Source organism: Stomoxys calcitrans, unplaced genomic scaffold (assembly GCF_963082655.1).
Source record: "Stomoxys calcitrans unplaced genomic scaffold, idStoCalc2.1 SCAFFOLD_68, whole genome shotgun sequence".
In the NCBI taxonomy this organism is placed as follows: Eukaryota; Metazoa; Arthropoda; class Insecta; order Diptera; family Muscidae; genus Stomoxys; species Stomoxys calcitrans.
Window position 1 is genome coordinate 34,826 of NW_026739264.1, and position 22,705 is coordinate 57,530.

The 22,705-nt window shown below is 39.3% G+C and overlaps 1 protein-coding gene across 1 annotated transcript; it reads left to right on the plus strand.

Annotated features, from left to right (window-relative positions):
- The first annotated feature begins 1,591 nt into the window (after positions 1-1,591).
- Positions 1,592-8,142, plus strand: LOC131998414 (uncharacterized). Its single transcript, XM_059370705.1, has 5 exons — positions 1,592-1,721; positions 1,790-1,815; positions 5,835-6,099; positions 6,711-8,074; positions 8,116-8,142. Exons 1-5 carry the CDS (start codon positions 1,592-1,594, stop codon positions 8,140-8,142), a joined length of 1,812 nt encoding a protein of 603 aa, XP_059226688.1.
- Positions 8,143-22,705: the final 14,563 nt, after the last annotated feature.

Genomic DNA, 22,705 nt, shown 5'->3' on the forward strand with positions numbered 1-22,705 from the left:
AAGTCAAGACCCAAGATCGGTTTATATGGCAACTACATCAAAACATGGATCGATTTAAACCATACTTATCGCAGTTGTTGGAAGTCATACCAAACCAACACGTGCACAATTTTAGTCAAATCGGATGAGAATTGCGCCCTCTAGAGGCTCAAGAAGTCAAGACCCAAGATCGATTTATATGATAGCTATACCAGATTATTAACCGATTTGAACCATACTTCGCACAAATGTTGAAAGTGATACCAAAACACTATGTGCAAAATTTCAGTCAAATCGAAAGAAAATAGCACCCTCAAAAGACTCAAGAAGTCAAGACCCAAGATCGGTTTATACTTAACACAGTGTCGAAAGTAATATCAAAACACTATGTGCAAAATTTCAGCCAAATCGGATGAGAATTGCGCCCTCTAGAGGCTCAAGAAGTCAAGACCCAAGATCGGTTTATATGGCAGCTATATCAGATTATAAACCGATTTGAACCATACTTAACACTGTTGTCGGAAGTGATATCAAAACACTATGTGCAAAATTTCAGCCAAATCGGATGAGAATTGCGCCCTCTAGAGGCTCAAGAAGTCAAGACCCAAGATCGGTTTATATGGCAGCTATATCAAACCATGGACCGATTTAAACCATACTTAGCGTAGTTATTGGAAGTGATACCAAACCAGCCCCAAAACCCCTTAAAATAGGTTTATTTGACGATCATGGCAATATGGGACTCAAATGAAAGAAGAAAAATGCTTTATAATTTGTTAATATCGGAAGGGGGCGGACCCTCCCCGTTACCCCAAATATACCACCAAAAATCACAAGTGGACCGATAAAGACAATATGGATATCAAATGAAAGTTATTAAAGAGTAGAATACGAATATGGTATTAAAAATTGGGTCCAAGTACCCAGGAAGTCGCCTTAACGCCAAAATGTCTAAAAACAGACAAATTGGACGTCCATATCAATATGGGGCTTAAATGAAAGGTATTCGGAAGTAGATTACGAATCTGGCATACAAAATCAGATCGAAGTGTAGGGGGTCACCACGTGCAAAATTTCAGACAAATCGGATGAGAATTGCGCCCTCTAGAGACTCAATAAGTCAAGACCCAAGATCGGTTTATATGGCAACTGTATCAAAACATGAATCGATTTAGCCCATTTACAATCCCAAACGACCCACACTAATAATAAGTATTTGTGCAAAATTTCGAGCGGCTAGCTTTACTCCTTAGAAAGTTAGCGTGCTTTCGACAGACAGGCGGACGGACAGACGGACGGACATGGCTATATCGACTTAAAATGACATGACGATCAAGAATATATATACTTTATGGGGTCTCAGACGCATATTTCGAGGTGTTAGAAACAGAATGATGAAATTAGTATACCCCCATCGTATGGTGTAGGGTATAAAAAGAACAAAGACCATGGTTTCTTTGACAAAAAACTTTTTAACAAAAATTAGAGTCATAGCGGCCATTGATACTGCTACCCTCATTAACAAAAATTAACATCCCATTGAACAACGGGTTATTACTGTTCGTAAAACGTTTATTTCTCTTTGAGCTTAATAATCGAAGACTTCCTTGCAATGGAAAAGGAAAGCGATGGCTGTCGCCTATTGAATCATCGAACGATAGATAAACCGCTATCAACGGCGAGACATTTCGATTTACCTAAACAAACCTCCATCATATGGTACCTTCAGCCATTGGACTGTTGTAACTTAACTGCTAGGTGATAAAGTGGTTTAAAAGCCTTTATGGAAAACTAATTTTTCAAATTTTAGCAGACCACCAGCTTTCTCAATCTAATGTAAATCATTTATGCCAAGGAGTTATTCGTTGAGCAATGTAAAATTCTAGACGATAACTTTTTAACCTAATTCACAATACAAGTACAAGACATCACATAGTTACCTGAACCAGTTTAAAAAGTCCGAAGGCAAAATACGCACCTGTAAATACAAAAAAAAATCATTTTAAATACGATTAGCGAAATGGAATTATCGATACGCCTTTTATGGGCTAAAGCAGCAGCAAAAGCATAAATATGGTCCGATTTGGACCATATTTGGCAAATATTCGGTGGAGGGGTCTATATCTAATCGCTAAAATAAATTTCAATGAAATCGCGCAACAAATCCGCACCTTTTTAAATCTGAAGATCGGTCTATAAGGCATCTTTATCTAAATATGGCCCGATCTGGACACAAGTATCGAGTATCCACATAATGGGTGAATAGGTAATTAAATTCGCCATTTATGAATCCAATACCCTTAATCGAGAGGTCTGGCCATTTTTGGGAAATTCTGCCCATGAACATTCCATTAAGTAAGAAACTTCTCACATTTTAATGAGTGCAGCCCGATTCAAGTTTAAGCTTAATGATAAGGGATCTATTGGATTGCCCAAAAAGTAATTGCGGATTTTTTAAAAGAAAGTAAATGCATTTTTAATAAAACTTATAATGAACTTTAATCAAATATAATTTTTTTACACTTTTTTCTAAAGCAAGCTAAAAGTAACAGCTGATAACTGACAGAAGAAAGAATGAATGAATTAATGAATGAAAAATCCGCAATTAATTTTTGGGCAACCCAATACTTTTTATAGCCGAGTGCGAACGGCGTGTCGCATCTCTTTGGACTTTGCTCCAAATGGCTTAGTACCTCACAAATGTTGCCAGCATTAGGAGGAGAAAACCAAGGCTGAAATATTTGTTGATGGTTTGGCCGGGATTTGAACCCCCGCGTTCAGCGTCATAGGCGGACATGCTAACCTCTGGGCTACGGTGGCCTCCAGATCGAGAGATCTGTTTCATCAAAACCAGATCGAGAAGTCTAATTTCAGCTTGGGGGATGGATTTGGGATGGCAGCTATATTTAAATATGATCTGATCTAAGTCTTATTCGTCATGGATACCAAAAAATTTTACACAACTCTTTGTCCCAAATTTCATTGAAACAAATGAGCCTGTTATGGGATTTTGAGAGAGTGGTTTATACGGCAGAAATTCTTCTTCTTCTTATATAGAACAAGTAAAAGCGTGCTAAGTTCGACCGAGCCGAATCTTGGGATCCCGAACATTTGGACCGTACTTGTCGCAGTTGTTGGAAGACATAATGGAACACTATGTGCAAAATTTCGGCCAAACCGGATGAAAATTGAGGCTTCCAGGGCCTCAAGAAGTCAAATCGGGAGATCGGTTTATATGGGAGCTATATAAGGTTCTTGACCGATTTGAACCGTACTTAGCACTGTTATTGGAAGTCATAATGGAACACTATGTTCAAAATTTCAGATAAATTGGACAAAAATTGCGGGGCTCAAGTAGTCAAATCGGGAGATCGGTTAATATGGGAGCTAAACCAGGTTCTAGGCCGATTTGTACCGTACTTGACACAGTTGTTGGAAGTCATAGCAAAACACTATGTGCAAAATTTCAGCCAAATCGGATGACAATTGTGGCTTCCAGGGGCTCATGAAGTCAAATCGGGAGATGGGTTTATATGGGAGCTATATCAGGTTTTTGGCCGATTTGGTCGGTACTTAACATAGTTGTTGGAAGTCATAACAGAACACCACGTGCAATTTCAGCCAAATCGGACAGAAATAGGGCTCAAAAAGTCAAATCGGGGGATCGGTTTACATGGAGGCTATGTCCAAATCTGAACCGATTTAGCCCATAAAGTACCTGAGCAAAATTTCAAGCGGCTAGCTTTACGCGTTCGACCGAGTACATGGCTAGTTAGACTCAGAATGTCGAGACGATCCAGAATATATGTACTTTATGGGGTCCCAGATCAATATTTCGAGGTGTTACAAACGGAATGACTAGATTAGTATATAAATCGGTCCATAACCTAATATAGCTGCCATATAAACCGATCTTGGATCTTGCCTTCTTGACCCATTAGAAGGCGCAATTCCTATCCGATTGGGCTGAAATTTTACATGAGGTGTTTCGTTATGACTTTTAACAACTGTGTTAAGAATAGTTCAAATCGGTCCATAACCTGATATAGTTGCCATTTAAATCGATCTGGGGTCTTGACTTTGAACCTCTGCCGGGAGCAATTCCTATCCGATTTGGCTGAAATATTGCATGACGTGATTTGTAATGACTTTCAACAACTGTGCTAAGAATGGTTCAAATCGGTCCATAACCTGTTATAGCTGCCATATAAACCAATCTAGGGTCTTGACTTCTTGAGCCACTAGAGGGCACAATTATTATCCGATTTAGGTGAATGAGGAGTTTTGTTATAATTTTCAACAACTGTGCTAAGAATGGTTCAAATCGGTCCACAACCTGATATAGCTGCCATATAAACCGATCTGGGGTCTTGACTTCTTGAACCTCTATAGGGCGCAAGTATTATACGATTTGGTTGAAATTTTTGTACAACGGCTTCTCTCATGACCTTTAACATACATGTCGAATATGGCATGAATCGGTTTATAGCCTAATACAGCTACCCTATAAACCGATCTCCCTGTTTTACTTCTACAGCCCCTAAAGTGCGCAATTCTTACCAGATTTGACTGAAATTTCGCACATTGACTTCAACTATGGACTCTAATATTCAGTTCAGTTATGGTCCGAAATGAACCATAACCTTAAGTTGTTCCAATACCATAGCAATTATTTTCTTTTATCTTTTGTTTTATCACGCTTTTACTTGTTTTTTGAATTCAGAGGGCCTATTTCACCAAATTGTCCTATTCGGATAAAACTTGGCACTGATGTTGTAAGTCATAAGATAGGAGTTTGGGCCAAATTTCAGCCAAATCAGGTGAAAAGTTAGGCTTCTAAGGGCTGAAGAAGTAAAATCCGGGGTTCGGTTTATATGGGAGCTATAGACCGATTCAGATCATACTTGGAACCGACAAACCGATTCGGATCATACTTGGCATGGATATTGAAAATCATATCTGAAGTCGTTTTCTCCAAATAACAGCCACATCGGATGAAAATTGAGACTTCTAAGGGCCCAACAAATCATATCCAGTGGTCGGTTTTGTATGGGGGCTCTAGAGGCTCAAGAAGTCAAATCGGGGGAATCGGTTTATATGGGGGCCATGTCCAAATCTGAATCGATATATCAAATTTGCAACTATGGTCCGTAATTATACCCTACACCACCACTGTGGTACAGGGTATTATAACTTAGTGAATTTGTTTGTAACACCCAACAGGAAGAGAGATAGACCCATTGATAAGTGTACCGATCGACTCAGAATTACTTTCTGATTCGATTTAGTCTGTCCGTTTGTCTTTCTGTCCGTCTGTCCATGTTAATTTGTGTACAAACTACAGGTCGCAATTTTCATCCGATCGTCTTGAAATTTGGTACAGGCATGTTTTTCGACCTAGAGACGAACCCTATTGAAATTGGAAAAAATAGGTTCAGATCTGGATATAGCTCCCATGTATATGTTCCTCCGATTTTCAGTAATAATGCAATAAAATAGTGATTTGTTAGGCGATTCTCTCGAAATTTGGCAGGGAGGATTTCCTTATGACTATCGACATTATTGGTGAACTTCATAGAATTCGGTTCAGATTTAGATAAAGCTCCCACATATATATAGCCCGATTTTCATTCCTGGAGCCACTGCAAGCACATTTATTGACCAATCTTGCCAAAATATTGCACAACGTTTTCCTCGACGACTACCACAATACCTGAGAAGTTTGCTCGAAATCGGTTCAGATCTGGATATAGCTCCCATGTATATGTTCTTCCGATTTTTAGTAATAATGCAATAAAATAGCTGGGCAAGCGAACAAAATTGAAATCCAAAAACTATGTTCTACTGTGTTACAGGTAGAAAAGACCGTTAAATCGGTGAAAACTCTATACCAAAAGGAGAGAATGACCGCAGTCTTGGTGGAATTTGAATCGGAAAACGATGTTGAGGATGTTATAAGCAAAACCAGGAATCTGAGGGGCACAAATATATATGTAGAACGTGATTTGAACGCAGAAAGAAGAAGAGACAAAATAATTATGCTGCAGCTAAGAAAACAGTTAATGGAGTTTAGCAAGGCACATCAAATTAAAATTCGAGATGACAAGCTAAGAGTTGGAAGTAAATGGTTCAAGTGGAACAAAGATCGGAAATTGGTATGTGGTACTATTGATGCAATCACTGTTATGAAGGAATTATTTGGAGATAATTTTAATTTAAACATTAAATATAATATATTAAAAAAGAATTGGGAGTCAAAAAACTAGAAAAAACAGTAAAATCTAATAATTTAATGAGGGGTGTAGTAGAAGAGGAAAATGATCTTATATCTGGCATATTTAGAATCCTTTCATACAATATAAACGGTCTCAATAATAAATGTTTATATCCCGAATTTTTCTCATATATTGGGAGTTTTGAAATGTTTGCTTTACTTGAAACACATATCATGGAAAATCAGACAGAAAGATGGTCAAAATATTTTAATGATTTCGATCTATTCTGGCAGGCAGCAAAACGGGTAAATCATTATGGTAGAGCAAGTGGTGGAATTCTTTGTGGTATAAAGAAAAATTTATTAAAGAGAGGAGTCAAACATGAATACATGACGGAAAATGGTTTCATCGTAGTGAAAATTGAATCACTGCACATGAAGTTTACATATATACCAATATATATTAGAGGAGAGAACTGGAATACTGAGTTTGGATTATTGAAAGATACTTTTCTAGGAATCGAAGAGACAAGTATAATTATAGCAGGGGACACAAATGCTAGAATTGGTATGCAGCAACAACAGCTTCAAGACGCTTTGGCGACAGAATTTTCGGCGGGTTTGGAGACAAGGAGATCTAAGGATCCAATTTTGAATTCAAAAGGCAAAAGATTTCTAGAATTTTGTGACGATAATGGACTCATTGTACTGAATGGAAGAACACTTGGGGATGAGGATGGAAATTGTACTTATATCAGTACAATTGGATCTTCTGTTAATGACATTGCTTCGGTATCACTGGATATACTTAAGAACATACACAAATTCGGCATTGAGGAAAAAATATGGTCTGATCACTTACCACTGTATATTGAAATGAATGTTAAACAAAACCAAAAAACAATAAAACCATTGAGCCTTTTGCCAAAGTTGAAATGGAAGGACCACGAAAAAGACCGATATCAAGGAAATTTGAATAGATGTTTGTTGGATGCTGGAAGAAGTATAAACAATTTAACCGATCTTGTAAATATAGTAAAAAATTCAGTCCCAGCTCCAAAAAAACAGTACATTTTAAAATACAAAAGCAAGTGGTTTAATTATGAGTGTGAGAAGGCAAGAAGTAGATCCTTTGAATGTCTCAAAAACTTTAGAAGAACAGATACACTGGAGGATAGGAGAATATATTTGAATGCTGTAAAATCATATAAAGACATCTGCAATCGGAGTAAAATTGAATTTATCAAAGATCTGGAACAAAAACTAAGCCGAGCATCTGATCCCAAGGAATGGTGGAAGATTGCTAGACAAATAAGAGGTCAAAACTTTAAAATAAGTACAAGCATATCATCAGACGATTTCAAAACATATTTTAGCGCTCTTTTAAACCAACCACTTACTGCAAATGATATTCAGTACGCTATATTTCATCAGACCGATCAAGATTTGGACCGAGATATTGATGTAGCGGAAATACGCAGCATCTTAAAAAACACGAAATATAACAAAGCCCCAGGTATAGATAGAGTGCCGTACGAATTCTACAAGAATGCATCAAACGAGTTTTTAGAAGAAATGGCAAGAATATATAATAAAGTGTTTAACACTGGGCAAGTAGATGATATTCTAAACGAAACGGTCATATTCCCAATACACAAGAAGGGAAATACTGAGACACCAGGCAACTACAGGGGAATATCGTTTATGAACACTATGGCAAAGGTACTGATGGGAGTCTTAAATGCAAGAATTTCGAAATGGTCTATAAAAAACAATGTACTGAACGAGTATCAAGCTGGATTCAGAGCAGGCTATTCAACAGTGGACAATATATTCAATCTATCGTCTATAGTCCAGCTGAAATTGGCAGAGAAGAAAAAGGTGTATGCCTTTTTTGTTGATTTTTCCGCGGCTTTTGATAGGGTATCAAGAAACCTTTTGATATATAAATTGCATACTGCAGGAATGTCCACCAAAATGGTGAATATGATACAAATTTTATACCAGAATACAAAATCTGTTGTGTGGACTGGAAACGATCTATCAGAATACTTCATTACGTATTCAGGAGTGAGGCAAGGATGTCTTTTATCACCTCAACTTTTCACTCTTTATTTGAATGATCTCCATGACTGGCTGGAAGGGGGTCTAATGTTGGAGGACCTCAATATTAGAGTGTTATTATATGCAGACGATATAGTAATACTAGCGGAAGAGAGAGTTGTTTTGCAAAATATGATACTTAAGCTCGAGGAGTATTGTATACAATGGAATCTTTTGATAAATCTGGAGAAATCGAAAATAATGGTGTTTAGAAACGGAGGTCGATTACCTGCAAACAATAAATGGTCATACCGCAATCAAGACATCGAAATTGTAAATGAATATTCTTACTTGGGAGTCATACTAACACCGACGATGTCATTTACAAAACATGTTGAAAAAAGGAATAAGTTATCCAAAACTTGCATTAATTCAACGTGGAAATCACTGATAAACAGACCACAGGTTAACCTTTTATCAAAGTGGAGAATTTTTAAGAGTGTATGCAGATCCACTCAGGCGTATGCTGCCCAGATATGGGGCTACTCCTGGTTTGAAGAGGTGGACAAGCTTCAAAGGTATTTTCTTAAAAGGGCTCTTAAAATCCCTGATTTTATACCGAACTATATTCTGTCGTTGGAGACCGATACTGTTGACAATCACTTCTACACGCTACAAATGCATATGAATTATATTTCTAAGGCGTTGTATCAATATGGAAACGAAAGACTGCCACATAAACTAGCATTGAAGGTATGGAATAGAAGAATTTTTTGGGCAGAGGCGTTAATGAGCAGGATGAGCGAGGCAAATATCTCGACTGATAATTTGACGAGAAATGCTCAAGAATGGAATTTAAAAACTCATGCGTTGATGCAAGAACTCAAGTCACAAAGTTATTCGGAAAAAATTGATCGTGCTCTAACAAGCGAAACCCGTTACTACAGATTTCTAAATTACACTGTAGGCATAAATTATATGAAAGATTTCTATAAGCTGGATAAAATCTCTATCTTAATGAGGACCAGAGCCGATATACTGCCATTAAATGCCAACTCTTTTAACCGAGCGGTTAGTCCGCAATGTACCTTATGTAACACAGAGCAAAATGAAACTATACAACATTTCATTGCAAAATGCCCAATTATGAGAGAACTAAGGATTAGATATTTAGGAAAGAGTCAATTAGAGGAAGGAGAGCTAATTAGCTTATTAAATGGTGAAGGAAATAATAACTGGGAAAATTTGTATAATTATGTTCGTACTGCATTAAATTACAGAAAATGTATAATTCATGAAATGTTTTGAAATTATATTAATTTTATAAATATTAAGCAAATGCATATTATTTCTTTACTATAAAATATTTAGCAGACGAAACGCAATTGTTAACTGGTGTGACAGACAACTTTTAGTTATTGTCACATAGTCAATAAGGTATTCTTATAACCAGTTTAAATTTTTATATAATATTTGTTGGAGAAATTACCCATACTTTAATTATAAGAATTTTGTATTGTTATTGTGCGGGTGTAAATAAATAAAAATAAATATAGTGGTGCCAACACACAACACACACAATAAAATAGTCATTTGTTAACCGATTCTCTCGAAATTTGGCAGGAAGGATTTTTTTACGACTCTCAATATTACTGGTGAATTTCATGGAAATCGGTTCAGATTTAGATATAGCTCTCATACATATACATCGCCCGATTTTCACTCCTAGAGCCATTGCAAGCGCATTTATTGACCAATCTTGCCAAAATAGTGCACAACGTTTTCCTCGACGACTGCCACAGTATCTGGGGAGTTTGCTCGAAATCGGTTCAGATTTAAACATAGCTCCCATATATATGTTCGTCTGATTTTGTGAAATATTGCAAAAAGTGCTCTTTTGTTAACCGATTCTCTCGAAATTTGAAAGGAGGGATTTTTTTACGACTCTCGATATTACTGATGAATTTCATAGAAATCGGTTCAGATTTAGATATAGCTCTCATACATATACATCGCCCGATTTTCACTCTTAGAGCCATTGCAAGCACATTCATTGATCTATCTTGCCAAAATATTGCACAACGTTTTCCTCGACGACTGCCACAGTATCTGAGGAGTTTGCTCGAAATCGGTTCAGATTTAGATATAGCTCCCATATATATGTTCGTCCGATTTTAAGAAATATTGCAAAAAAGTGCTCATTTGTTAACCGATTCTGTCGAAATTTGGCAGGTGGGATTTTCTCTTGACTGTCAATATTACTGGTAAATTTCATGGAAATCGGTTCAGATTTAGATATAGCTGTCATATATGTATATCGCCAGATTTTCACCCTATGAGCCACTGCAAGCTCATTGGTTGACCAATCTTGCCAAAATTTGGCACAACGCTTTCCTTGACGACTACCACATTATCTGAGAAGTTTGCTCGAAGTCGGTTCAGAATTAGATATAGCTCCCATATATATGTTCGTCAGATTTTGGGTAATTTGCCATAATGTTGTTATTTGTCAACTGTAGTTTTTACAGTTTGAACATAATTGCTCGCCGAGGACCATCGAAATTGGTTCAGAATTGGATATAGGTCTCAAATTGTACTTATAGGGTAGGTGTAGGGTATTATACAGTCGGAACCGCCCGACTTTTGCCCTTCCTTACTGGTTTTTATATAGGTCTGCAGAACCAGGTCTTCCTATTCAATTCATTGCCTATAAGGTTTTCTTTGAAAAGTATTGTAAATTGTATACTGACATGATCTTGGATATTCGGCCTCTATCTATCTTCCTCCTTATGCCATTAGTGAGTACTCCTTCATGGTGATCCATAGTAACGAACAATATAAACATGCTTCTATATCCTCAACAGACTTTCCCTACAGACTGTCCTCATTGCATTCGTTAAATTGTGGTGATGCAGTTGCAGTTCATATCCTTATTTTTGTATGTTTACACACAAACACAACAGTTGAAGCGAGAATGCATTTATTTGCTACCAAAAAAAAAAAAAAAAAACAACAAAGAGGAGTGTAGAGAAATGCACTGAATGTTTATATGCATGTACATGTGAAACTCTCTGTATGCATCTGCATGCACACACACACGCACACACCTACACACAATGCATGTCATATCGTACGCATACTACATATAAAGACAATAATATGTATTCATTAACATGAATAAATGACTGCTGCATTTAAGCGGTATTTTATTTCATCAAATAAAGGACTTACTTCTTTTGTCGAGGATATGTAATTATACGAATAGGTTAAGCGCATACTTAATTTACCACAAAATGAATTCATTCATGTTGGCCACAAAAACACACTCTGCAAACACACTTCACCAACGCACACACACACACACACACACACTTGCACCCCCCCCCCACTCAGTGATATCCGTTTAAGTGCATTCATTTGGTGGATAAAAGAGTCCATGGCCAGGAAATGAATTCATTGGCAGCATGACTTGCCAAATGTAATTGTGATGGCAATTTCAAATGTGTATTCAAATTGCCAATGGCGTTAACATACACATTTTTGGTTAGACTGATTACCATAGTTATTTGTAATGAAAATTAACTATATTTCATGAAAAACTAATGGAAATTGTTGCATACATGATCGACAGAAACAAAAAAAAAAATTTAGGTGCTATGGTAGCAGCTCAGTGGTTGATGGGTGATATGGGACAGTGGGGAAGTAAAGGGGGCTATTACTCTTTGAAAGATATGACTGTGAGTAACATGGGATTAGAATTACAAGGTCATGAGGTGAACACGGACGTTTGGATAGAGTACTCTTGGGTCTACTAGACAACGAGCAGTACCTTGGCTACTTAACAGATGTGAAGTAACTTCAGCACAAGGTGCCAGTGTAGTAAATTCTTCAGAGACACCAGGCTGTCCTCTGGCTGTTATGATAAAGTGACCTTCTAAAGTTGTGGCTATAGCTTCACATGACTGTGAGGTAAGTACGAAGGGATATAAAACTAAGTATCTATCTACCACGCAAATTTACCAATGACCATTCGTTTAGGTTAGGTGGAAAAGAGTGTGCAGATATTTATCCTCCCCATGACACTATGGACTTGCACCTAAGCCAATTATCGGCTTGTCGTCAGCTCTAAATACCAACAAGTAAAAGCGTGCAAAGTTCGACCGGGCCGAATCTTATATACCCTCCACCATAGATCGCATTTGCCGAGTTCTTTTCCCGATATCTCTTTTCAGGCAAACAGAGAATAAAAGAAAAGAACTGATTTAATGTTGAAGCTATTGGGTTGCCCAAAAAGTAATTGCGGATTTTTTAAAAGAAAGTAAATGCATTTTTAATAAAACTTAGAATGAACTTTAATCAAATATACTTTTTTACACTTTTTTTTTAAAGCAAGCTAAAAGTAACAGCTGATAACTGACAGAAGAAAGAATGCAATTACAGAGTCACAAGCTGTGAAAAAATTTGTCCACGCCGACTATATGAAAAATCCGCCATTACTTTTTGGGCAACCCAATATCTATCTAACAGGCAAATTTGCCAATCACCATTCCATTAAGCTAGGTGGAAAAGAGTGTGCAGATATTTATCCTCCCCATGACACTATGGACATGCACCTAAGCCAATAATCGGCTTCTTCTGAGCTCTAAATACTAACAAGAAAAAGCGTGCCAAGTTCGGCAGGGTCGGATCTTATATACCCCCCACCATAGATTGCATTTGTCGAGTTCTTTTCCCGTTATCTCTTTTCAGGCAAACAAAGGATAAAAGAAAAGAATTGATTTAATATTGAAGCTGTATCAAGTTATGGTTCGATTCGGACCATAATCGATATGAATGTTGGAGACCACAGTGGAAGTCATTGTGTAGAATTTCAGCCAAATCGAGTAAGAATTGGACCCTTTAAGGGCTCAAATAGTAAAATAGAGAGATCGGTTTATATGGGAGCTATATCAGGCTGTAGACCGATTCGGACCATGTTTCAAATAAAAAATTGAAGGTCATGAGAGAAGTCGTTGAACAAAATTTCAGCCAAATCGGATAATAATTAAGCCCTCTGGAGACTCAAGAAGTTAAGATCCCAGATCGGTTTCAATGGCATTGGGTTGCCCAAAAAGTAATTGCGGATTTTTCATATAGTCAGCGTTGACAAATTTTTTCACAGCTTGTGACTCTGTAATTGCATTCTTTCTTCTGTCAGTTATCAGCTGTTACTTTTAGCTTGCTTTAGAAAAAAAGTGTAAAAAAAGTACATTTGATTAAAGTTCATTCTAAGTTTTATTAAAAATGCATTTACTTTCTTTTAAAAAATCCGCAATTACTTTTTGGGCAACCCAATATATCAGGTTATAAATCGATTTGAATCACACAGTTGACACAGTTGTTAGAAGTCACAACAAAACCCTCATGCAAAATTTCAGCCAAATCGGAGAAGAATTGCGCCCTCTAGTGGCTCAAGAAGTCAAAATCTTGATCGGTTTAGATAGCAGCTAAATCAGGTTTTGAACCGATTTAAAGCATTCTAAGCATAGTTGTTTGAAGTCATAACCTAACACGTCTTGAAAAATTTCAGCCAAATTGGATAGGAATTGTGCCCTCTAGACGCTCAAGAAGTCAAGACCCCAGATAGGTTTATATGGCAGCTATATCAGGTTATGCACCGATTTTAACCATAGAACAGCACAGTTGTTGGAAGTCATAATAAAACATTTCATGCAAGATTTCACCCAAATCGGATAAGAATTGTGCGCTCTAGTGGCTTAAGAAGTTAAGATCCAAGATCAGTTTATATGGCAGATATAAGAAAGCATGGACCGATATAGCCCATTTACAATCCCAACCGACCTACACTAATAAGAAATATTTGTGCAAAATTTCAAGCGGCTAACTTTACTCCTTCGAAAGTTAGCGTGCTCTCGACAGACAGACGGACGGACAGACAGACATGACTAGACCGACTCAAAATGTCATGGCGATCAAGAATATATATATTTTATGGGGTCTGAGACGAATATTTCGAGGAGTTACAAACAGATTGACGAAATTAATATACCCCCATCCAATGGTGCAGGGTCTAAAAAGTAATCTCGAAAAAGAAAACCTAAGTCAGGCATTCTGTGCTACTTTCAAAATTCCTATATGGCTTCCATGCCACGTGCGAAAGACGGTTCATGTCTGGTATTGTGTTCCCACCTAAGTGCCGATGTCTGTTAGCCCCTAAAGCCGAGCAATCACACAGAAAATGGTGCAAAGTCTCATCAACTTTCCCGCATGGCCTACACACGCTACCAATTGCCGCACCTATTTTGGTCGTAGCCCTAGCTGTCGCATTATAATACCGAAACCTATATTGACCTTCTTACTTTCTTTCAGTAATAGCCTCGTCTTCACACCATCCGGTTCTCCTCATAAGATTTTCGTCGTCCCAACGACCGTTTCACTGTTCCCTTATCATGGGACCCATAATTTATCCACTTGACTTTCTTAGCATATGGTTTATGCAGTCTCTAGACCTGGTTCACCCGGTACTGGTCTAAGGATTGGATCAATGTGTCGGTCCGCAGATTGTTAAGAGCCCCCTCACTGTCAATGCATACCGTCAATGTGTACGTCTTGGAATCGAAGGATTCTTCTATTTTATGGGTAGGGTAGTCTCCACCAATCTTTCTTTGTCATAGGCAAGCTGTTTGTATTTGAGCACCTCGCTGAATGTCTTACTCTTTATCATGGTATCCACAATACGTTCCATGCTTTTGAGTAGAATGGACGTAAGGCTTGTAGGCCTGTAGGCTTTGCCAGGCTTTGGTATAAATTCCACCCTCATCTCTTACCAATCTTTCGAAGTATATGCAAGTCCCATTGGCATACAGATTAAATGTGAGGCAGTCACTGCCGCTATTAGAATTAAGGCGAAGGGAGAATGGATGAGGATGGAAGGAGCTTCTAACATCGCGGTATAATCGAGGCGACGATAGGAAACCTGGAAGAAGAAGGAAGAGCTTTTCGATCGGATAGCTAAGAAGGCACTTGAGGTCGAGTGCGAGGCACAGCTGCCAGCGGCACAGTCTTAGACTGACGGAACCTTAGCTTTGCCCTCTGGAAGATCATGTTTCATGGATGGATTAAAGCTAGAGGAAAGAATGGGCCTGGGGGTTTGCATTGAGAACCCAGCGACTGAGATCTATTTTAGACTGCCTGACCATAATACGGTGCTGCAGGCGGAGATCCGGGCGATCACGGTGTGGTACTAACGCGAGGACGTCGAGTGTGAACATCTTTACGAACAATTCAATGGCCATAAGGACAATAATAACCAGGAGGATAAGGTCACGAAGAGTTTTTCAGTGTAAGAAGGAGATAAAATCCTTTTGTGTGGATGGCACAATCCGCATCGCTTGAGTGACGGGCCATAACGGAGTAAGGGGAAATGAAATGGCAGACGATTTGGCAGTGAATTCTTAAGAACTGCCGTCGATAAACTAGGTTAATTCGAGCCCATTCGGGTCGACGCAGTCGGCCTTAAGGGCATGGGCGACGAATGCGCATGTAACACTGTGGAACAGCGAAACAGTAGGTAAGGAAAATCCTATGGGGTAATTTAGATCGTGAGAGGACGAGGATGTTACTGAAAGAATGAAAGAAAGAGGTCACTATAGCTTCTGACGTCATCATGGGACACATAGAGCTACGAGCTCACTTATGCTAAATCTGTGCGACAAGTGATAGCATGTGTAGGACAAGTGGGGAAGATGATTAGACGTTGGACCATTTCCTATATCGTTGCCGGTTTTCGCGGATAACAGACACCGGTACTTAGGTGGTGACACTATATACGACATGAACCAACATAGGGTAGTGGTATGGAAAACAATTAAGGATTTTATTAGTAGCACGGAATTCCTAACTTAATATTTTCTTTTTCGAGGTTACTTTTTAGTTTTTTGGGCGCACAACAAGCCGTTTGCTGGTCTAAGTATATGTCTATAGTGGCATGGGGCGGATTAATATCTGCACCCTTTTTTTCAACCTAACCTAGCTTATATGCAAACCCTAGGCACGCGAAGAAAAAAGTGGCCATATGGAACGCCAGATAGCCCGCCTCCATCTGTAGTAACGCCGGAAGACCTCAAGACTTTCTTTACCATAAATTCTGCAATGATTAGATTCGATCAACCTTATAATTCCAATATACCAGTGTCTTAGTGAGTCACGTTCTATCCTATGGAAAATGCCGTCTACTAATGTTTCAGTTTGGACATGGGCTTTTGAGAGAAACTTTTTCATTTTCATCTGTTCGCAGATAAGCTTTCAAGAGGCAAATTTTATTGCTCTGGCCATTTTATTATATTTCTTGAGCCGTGTTTAATACACATTCCAGTAAACTTTTTTTACCCTCGACCATAGAATGGGGGTATACTAATTTCGTCAGTCTGTTTTTGTAACAACTCGAAATATGCGTCTAAGACCCCATAAAGTCCATCCGTCTGTCAATCCGTCCGTCTGTCCGTCCGTCTGTCTGTCCGTCCGTCTGTCCGTCTATCTGTCCGCCCGTCTGTCAGTCCGTCCGTCTGTCCATCCGCCTGTCCGTCCGTCGATCTTTCCGTCCTTCTGTCCATCCGTCTGTCCGTCCGTCTGTCGAAAGAACGCAAACTTTCTAAGCAGAAAGCTAGGCGCTTGAAATTTTGCACAAATACATTTTATTAGTGTAGGTCGGTTGGGATGGTAAATGGGCCAAAACGGTCCATGTTTTGATATAGCTATCATATGAACCGGTCTTGGGCCTTGACTTCTTGAGCGTTTAGAGAGCGCAATTCTTATCTGATTTGGCTGTTATTTTGCACGTGCTGTTTTGCTATCCTTTCCAACATATGTGCTAAGTATGGTGTAAATCGGTTCATAAGCTGGTATAGCTGCCATATAAACCGATCTTGACTTCTTGAACAGATAGGGAGCCTAATTCTTATCGGATTTGGCTGAAATTTTGCACGAGGTGTTTCGTTATGACTTCCAATAACTGTGCTAACAATGGTAGAAATCGGTCTACAACCTGGTATAGTTTCCATTTAAGTCGATCTTGGAACAGTGGGAATACTTCGCTCATATCAATGTGGGCTGTCCAACACAAGTTTAATGTCAGTGATAAGGGACTCCCTTCTTGTTGCCGAGTCCGAGCGACTTAGTAGACAAATTTTTACGGCTGATCACACAACGTATTTACCTCAGAAGTGTCGCCAGCACTAGAACGGGATAACCACAGCTGATATTTTTTTCTGACATTCTCGCCCGAAAATGAACCCAGACGTCGAGCGTCAAAGGCAGACATGCTAACCACTGAACTACGGTCGGCCCGGACATGGAACAAGTATTGGCTCTTAATGGATACCTGCTACTCCTTTGGAGTCATGATGAACAAATCTGTACCCTATTTTTAAGGATTCGAGCCAAAGATTAGCAAATTTAATTAAAAGATGATCCATTTTCCTTTGGTTGAAACACTGGGGCACTGGATGAGAACTTGATTTTTACAGACGGCTCCAAGAGGGAGTTAGGGACGGGACTAGGGTTTTTTTTCGGAGACACTCATAATTGGTACGTTAGTCATACTGTCGGAAGAGGGCAAGATCTTTCAGGCGGAGGTCTGTGCCATTTTGTTGGCCGCCTAGGAGTTACGGAAATGGATCTGCCACAATGGAAACTAGAGATATATGTGGGCATTATGGCGGTTCTCAATGCCTTGAATTCAAGGACGATGAGGTTGAAGTGTGTGGCTGAGGGTTTGGGAGCCCTGAACAGACTCCAGTCTCATGAAGTTGTGTTGGCCTGGGATACTGGACACATCAGTGTTCTGGGATATGATAACCTAGTATCAGTTTTGGAATCATCAGTCAAACCGAGGTTTTATCTTTCCACAGAATTCATCACTCAAACTTCACTGTCCGGAAGCTAATTCAAAAAAACTTTTTACCGAAAGGGCCTCGATGACTCATAGTCTAAGACCTGCCTCTGCATCCATGGTATGTAGAATGGAACTGTGGCCTCATCGTCAGCTTGGCGACATTGTTCTGAATATTGAGTTTAGTATGCGGTATATTCAACAATGTGGTTTTGTGTTTCCCTAACTTCTCACAATATCAATGGAATGCTGCCCCATTCAAATTTCAGCTCAATGATAAGGAGACCATTAACGGCGTGTCACTGAGAAGTGACATCTCTTTGTTGAGAAGTTGTACATGGGTGAAATATTCACAACTGTTGCCAGCATTTGGTGAGGGGATAATCACCGCTGAAAAATGTTTTGAGATGTTTTCGCCAGCAGGATTTGAACCCGTGCGTTTGTGCAGAATAGGCGGGCATGATAACCCATGCACCTCGGTGGCCGTATATTCAACATCCCTTTCAAAACTGTCCGGGGAAGGGATGTTGATATTGACCAGTTTCTAACCCGTCATACTACCAACAGCCTTTTAAAACTTCCGCCTTGCATTTCGAACTTATTCTCCAGGAGCGCCGGCATACTGAACCCATTATTCTTGAATTTCATACGATTCTATTGCAAAAATCGTTGGAGCACAGATCTCGGCCACGCATACCAATATGAAGTATATTGGAGTAGATACCCCATCATAACATGAAATTGACATTGAAGATGCAGGTCTTATCGTCCTTTAAACGCCGTATGCGTCGCCCAATCTTCCCTGTGGATATATAAGCCTAAGATAAGCCTATGCTTTCCCTTCGCATCCATGATATCTAGAATGGAACACTAACCATACTCATCTTCCTTAAGCAATGCGTCTTCCCCAGCCAAAACGCAACCTAGATGGTACAATTCCGCATCTTATCATCAATGATTTCAAACCCGCATGCGAGTCCGCAACTCACCGATCCTATAAAAGCATCGCGGGATAGTCTTGACCTTTTCGAACCTTCTAGTACGAGTCTTACTATCGATAGGCTTATGCCATACCAATGTCTTGTAGATCAACACTGGTCTTAAGGTCGTGTACATCCCACAGGTCGAAGGCCACCGTAGCGCAGAGGTTAGCATGTCTGCCTATGACGTTGAACACCAGGTTCCGAAGCTTGGCAAGACCATCCGCTTTGGTTATCTACATCTACACCCGATACTGATGATCACCATACATATCCCACCGGTTGTAGGTACCGGATTGACCCGTTGAGATTCTTCATCGGCAAGGGCTACCGCCTCAGTGTACAACACACTGCTAAAACAACAACAACAACAACCATTCATATCAAAATTTACCACATTTTTCTACATCAAATTACATTTTTCCCGCCCATTACTTTCACACCGCATTATGCTTTAATCGTAATCGTTATTTCCTTGTAAATAATAAAGTGACCACAGCTGTTAATCAATTACAATTCACCCTAATACACTGTCTCAGGCGTCTAAATATTATATAAATGAAATTGGATAATTGAATAAGTACACATGTGTATTAAATCAAACATTATAATGGCATATCAAAAAATTCCCTCACGATTTCTGAGTACATTACAAGCCAACAGCGACAGCAGCAATAACAACGACAACAACAACAAACATCAACAAAAATAAACATCAAACCGAGAGACAGCAAGAGCCAAACAAATGGCCAATATCGTCTTACGGAATAAAACGTGCATTTAAAATTGCACACACACACACACACACCCATTCAAGCAGACATAAAATTACAAACCATCAAACCATGCCCTCTACTTAAACTCTCACTCTCATTGGCATTTCCATTCCCACAGAGAGGCAAGACAACGTAAATAATGTTTCAATTACATATCGTTTTTATTTTGAAAAAGTTCAAAACACAAGAGTATCATCATCAACGAATAAAACTCTCCCACCACTCCCTCAACACACACTTCAATATATATACCCAGCGGCGACAACAACAAGAACCAGAAAGACCAAATTACAACAGCATTAGCCTTCAATAAAAACGTTGAAGAAGAGGACAACGACGACGACGACGACGACGGCGGCGACGACGAAGCAGCAGAGAAAGACAATAAAGAAGCAGCTACAATCCAGTGACAAGAAGATGTAGTATCCCAAGAAAAAGAGAGAAGAGCGAACAACAACAACAACAACCCAACATAATTCGCATCGGACAAAAAGACACCAAACAATGAGGCCATACGCTCAGATCCAACGACGACCCCTACGAACCCTCCTCCCTCCCCACATAACAATCAAATCAAAATGTGAACAATAAAAAAAATAATCAATTATTGTGCGTAAAACTGTTCATTTAAGTAAATACAGGCATTAAAAACAAAACAAAACAAAAAACCAAGCAAACCCAACCAAACCGAATGGCAATGCACAGTGATAAGGATGGGATAAAATCCCCCTGGTTCGATATTAATGGAAAACAAATATAATATAAGCTTAACCAGTAATGTGCCTTAAGGGACAGATGAAATATTTTTCATAGGAAAGCATGTGCAATTTAAACTTGAAAATCCATTAAAACAGGCTATAGCGAAAAAAGAGGTCAGGTAATAATTTCAAAGAGTCAATGTTACACCGTGATAGTGGTGAGTTAACAGGTCTAAAGCTTAATTAATGAGGTCCAATTATTTCATTGATTTTAGATTTAAATTTCCAATCTTGTGTAAAATTTCAAGCAAATTTAGTAAGAATTGCGCACTTCGGTGCTGAAGAAGTAAAATTGGGAGATCGGGAGCTGTATTGGACTACAAACCAATTCATACCATATTCGACATACCATATTCGGTTATGAGAGAAGCCATTGTACAAAATTTCAACCAAATTGGATAGGAATTGCTCCCTGCAGAGGCTCAAGAAGTCAAGACCCCAGATCGGTTTATATGGCATCTATACCTGGATATGGAACGATTTGAACCATACTTAGCACATCAGCTGAACACATCATAACAAAACACCTGTTGCAAAATTTCAGCCAAATCGGATAATAATTGCGCCCTCTAGTGGATCAAGAAGTCAAGACCCCGGATCGGTTTATATGGCAGCTATATCAGGTTATGGACCGATTTGAACTATCCTTAACACAGTTGTTGGAAGACATATCAAAACACCATGTGCGAAATTATAGTCAAATCGGATAGGAATTGCGCACTCTAGACGCTCAAGAAGTCAAGACCCCAAATAGGTTTATATGGCAGCTATATCAGGTTATGGACCGTACTCAGCACAGTTGTTGGAAATCATAATAAAACACCTCATGCGAAATTTCAGCCAAATCGGATAGGAATTGCGCACTCTAGACGCTCAAGAAGTCAAGACCCCAGATAGGTTTATATGACAGCTATATCAGGTTATGGACCGATTTGAAGCATACTAAACACAGTTGTTGGAAATCAAAATAAAACACCTCATGCGAAATTACAGCCAAATCGGATAAGAATTGCGCACTCTAGACGCTCAAGAAGTCAAGACCCCAAATAGGTTTATATGACAGCTATATCAAAACGTGGACCGATATAGCTCATTTACAATCCCAACCGACCTTCACTAATAAGAAGTATTTGTGCAAAATTTCAAGCGGCTAGCTTTGCTCCTTCGAAAGTTAGCGTGGTTTTGACAGACAGACGGGCGGACGGACGAACGGACAGACGGACGGACATGGCTAGATAGACTTAAAATGCCATGACAACCAAGAAGATGATGACGAAATTAGTATACCCCCATCCAATGGTGGAGGGTATAAAAAGCAACTTCGAAAAAGAAAATTTTAAATTAGGAATTTCGTGCTAGTTCCAAAATCCTTAATTGTTTTCCGTACCACTACCCTAAGTTAGTTCATGTCTGCTATTGTGTCCCCACCTAAGTACCGGTGTCTTTTAGCAGCGAAAGCCGGGCAATGACATAGGAAATGCTCCAACGTCTCATCATCTTCCCCACATGCCCTACACATGCTATCACTTGCCACACAGATTTTGCAGAAGTGAGCTCATAGTCCTATGTGTCCCGTTATGATACCAATAGCTATACTGACCTCCTTCTTGCTTCCTTTCAGTAATAGCCTCGTCTCCTCACGATCTGGATCCCCCCATAAGATTTTCGACGTCGCATGCGCGTTCGTCGCCCACTCCCTTAACTCGGACTGCGTCGACGCAAAAGGCTTCGGGATAACCAAGTTCATTGACGGCAGTCCTCTGTCCTTCACCGCCAAATCATCTGCCCTTTCATTTCCCCTTACTCCGCTATGGCCCAGCACCAAAACGATGCGGATTGTGCCATCCTCAGAGAAGGCGTTAATCTCCTTCTAACACTGCAAGACTTAAACTTACCGCCCTGGTTATTATTGCCCTTATGGCAATTTTAGTGTCGGTAAAGATGTTCACACTCGACGTCCTCGCGTTAGTACCACACCAACTCACGCATTCCTTGATAGCCCGGATCTCCCGCTGCAGGATCGTATTATGGTCAGACAGTCTAAAACAGATCTCACTCCATGGTTT

Coding starts and splice junctions, on each gene's coding strand:
- LOC131998414 (XM_059370705.1), top strand. CDS start 1,592: ATGGAAAAGGAAAGCGATGGCTGTCGCCTATTGAATCATCGAACGATA. Junction 1,816..5,834: donor ACCAGCTTTCTCAATCTAAT/GTAAATCATTTA, acceptor ACTGTGTTACAG/GTAGAAAAGACCGTTAAATC. Junction 8,075..8,115: donor AATTGGCAGAGAAGAAAAAG/GTGTATGCCTTT, acceptor GGCTTTTGATAG/GGTATCAAGAAACCTTTTGA.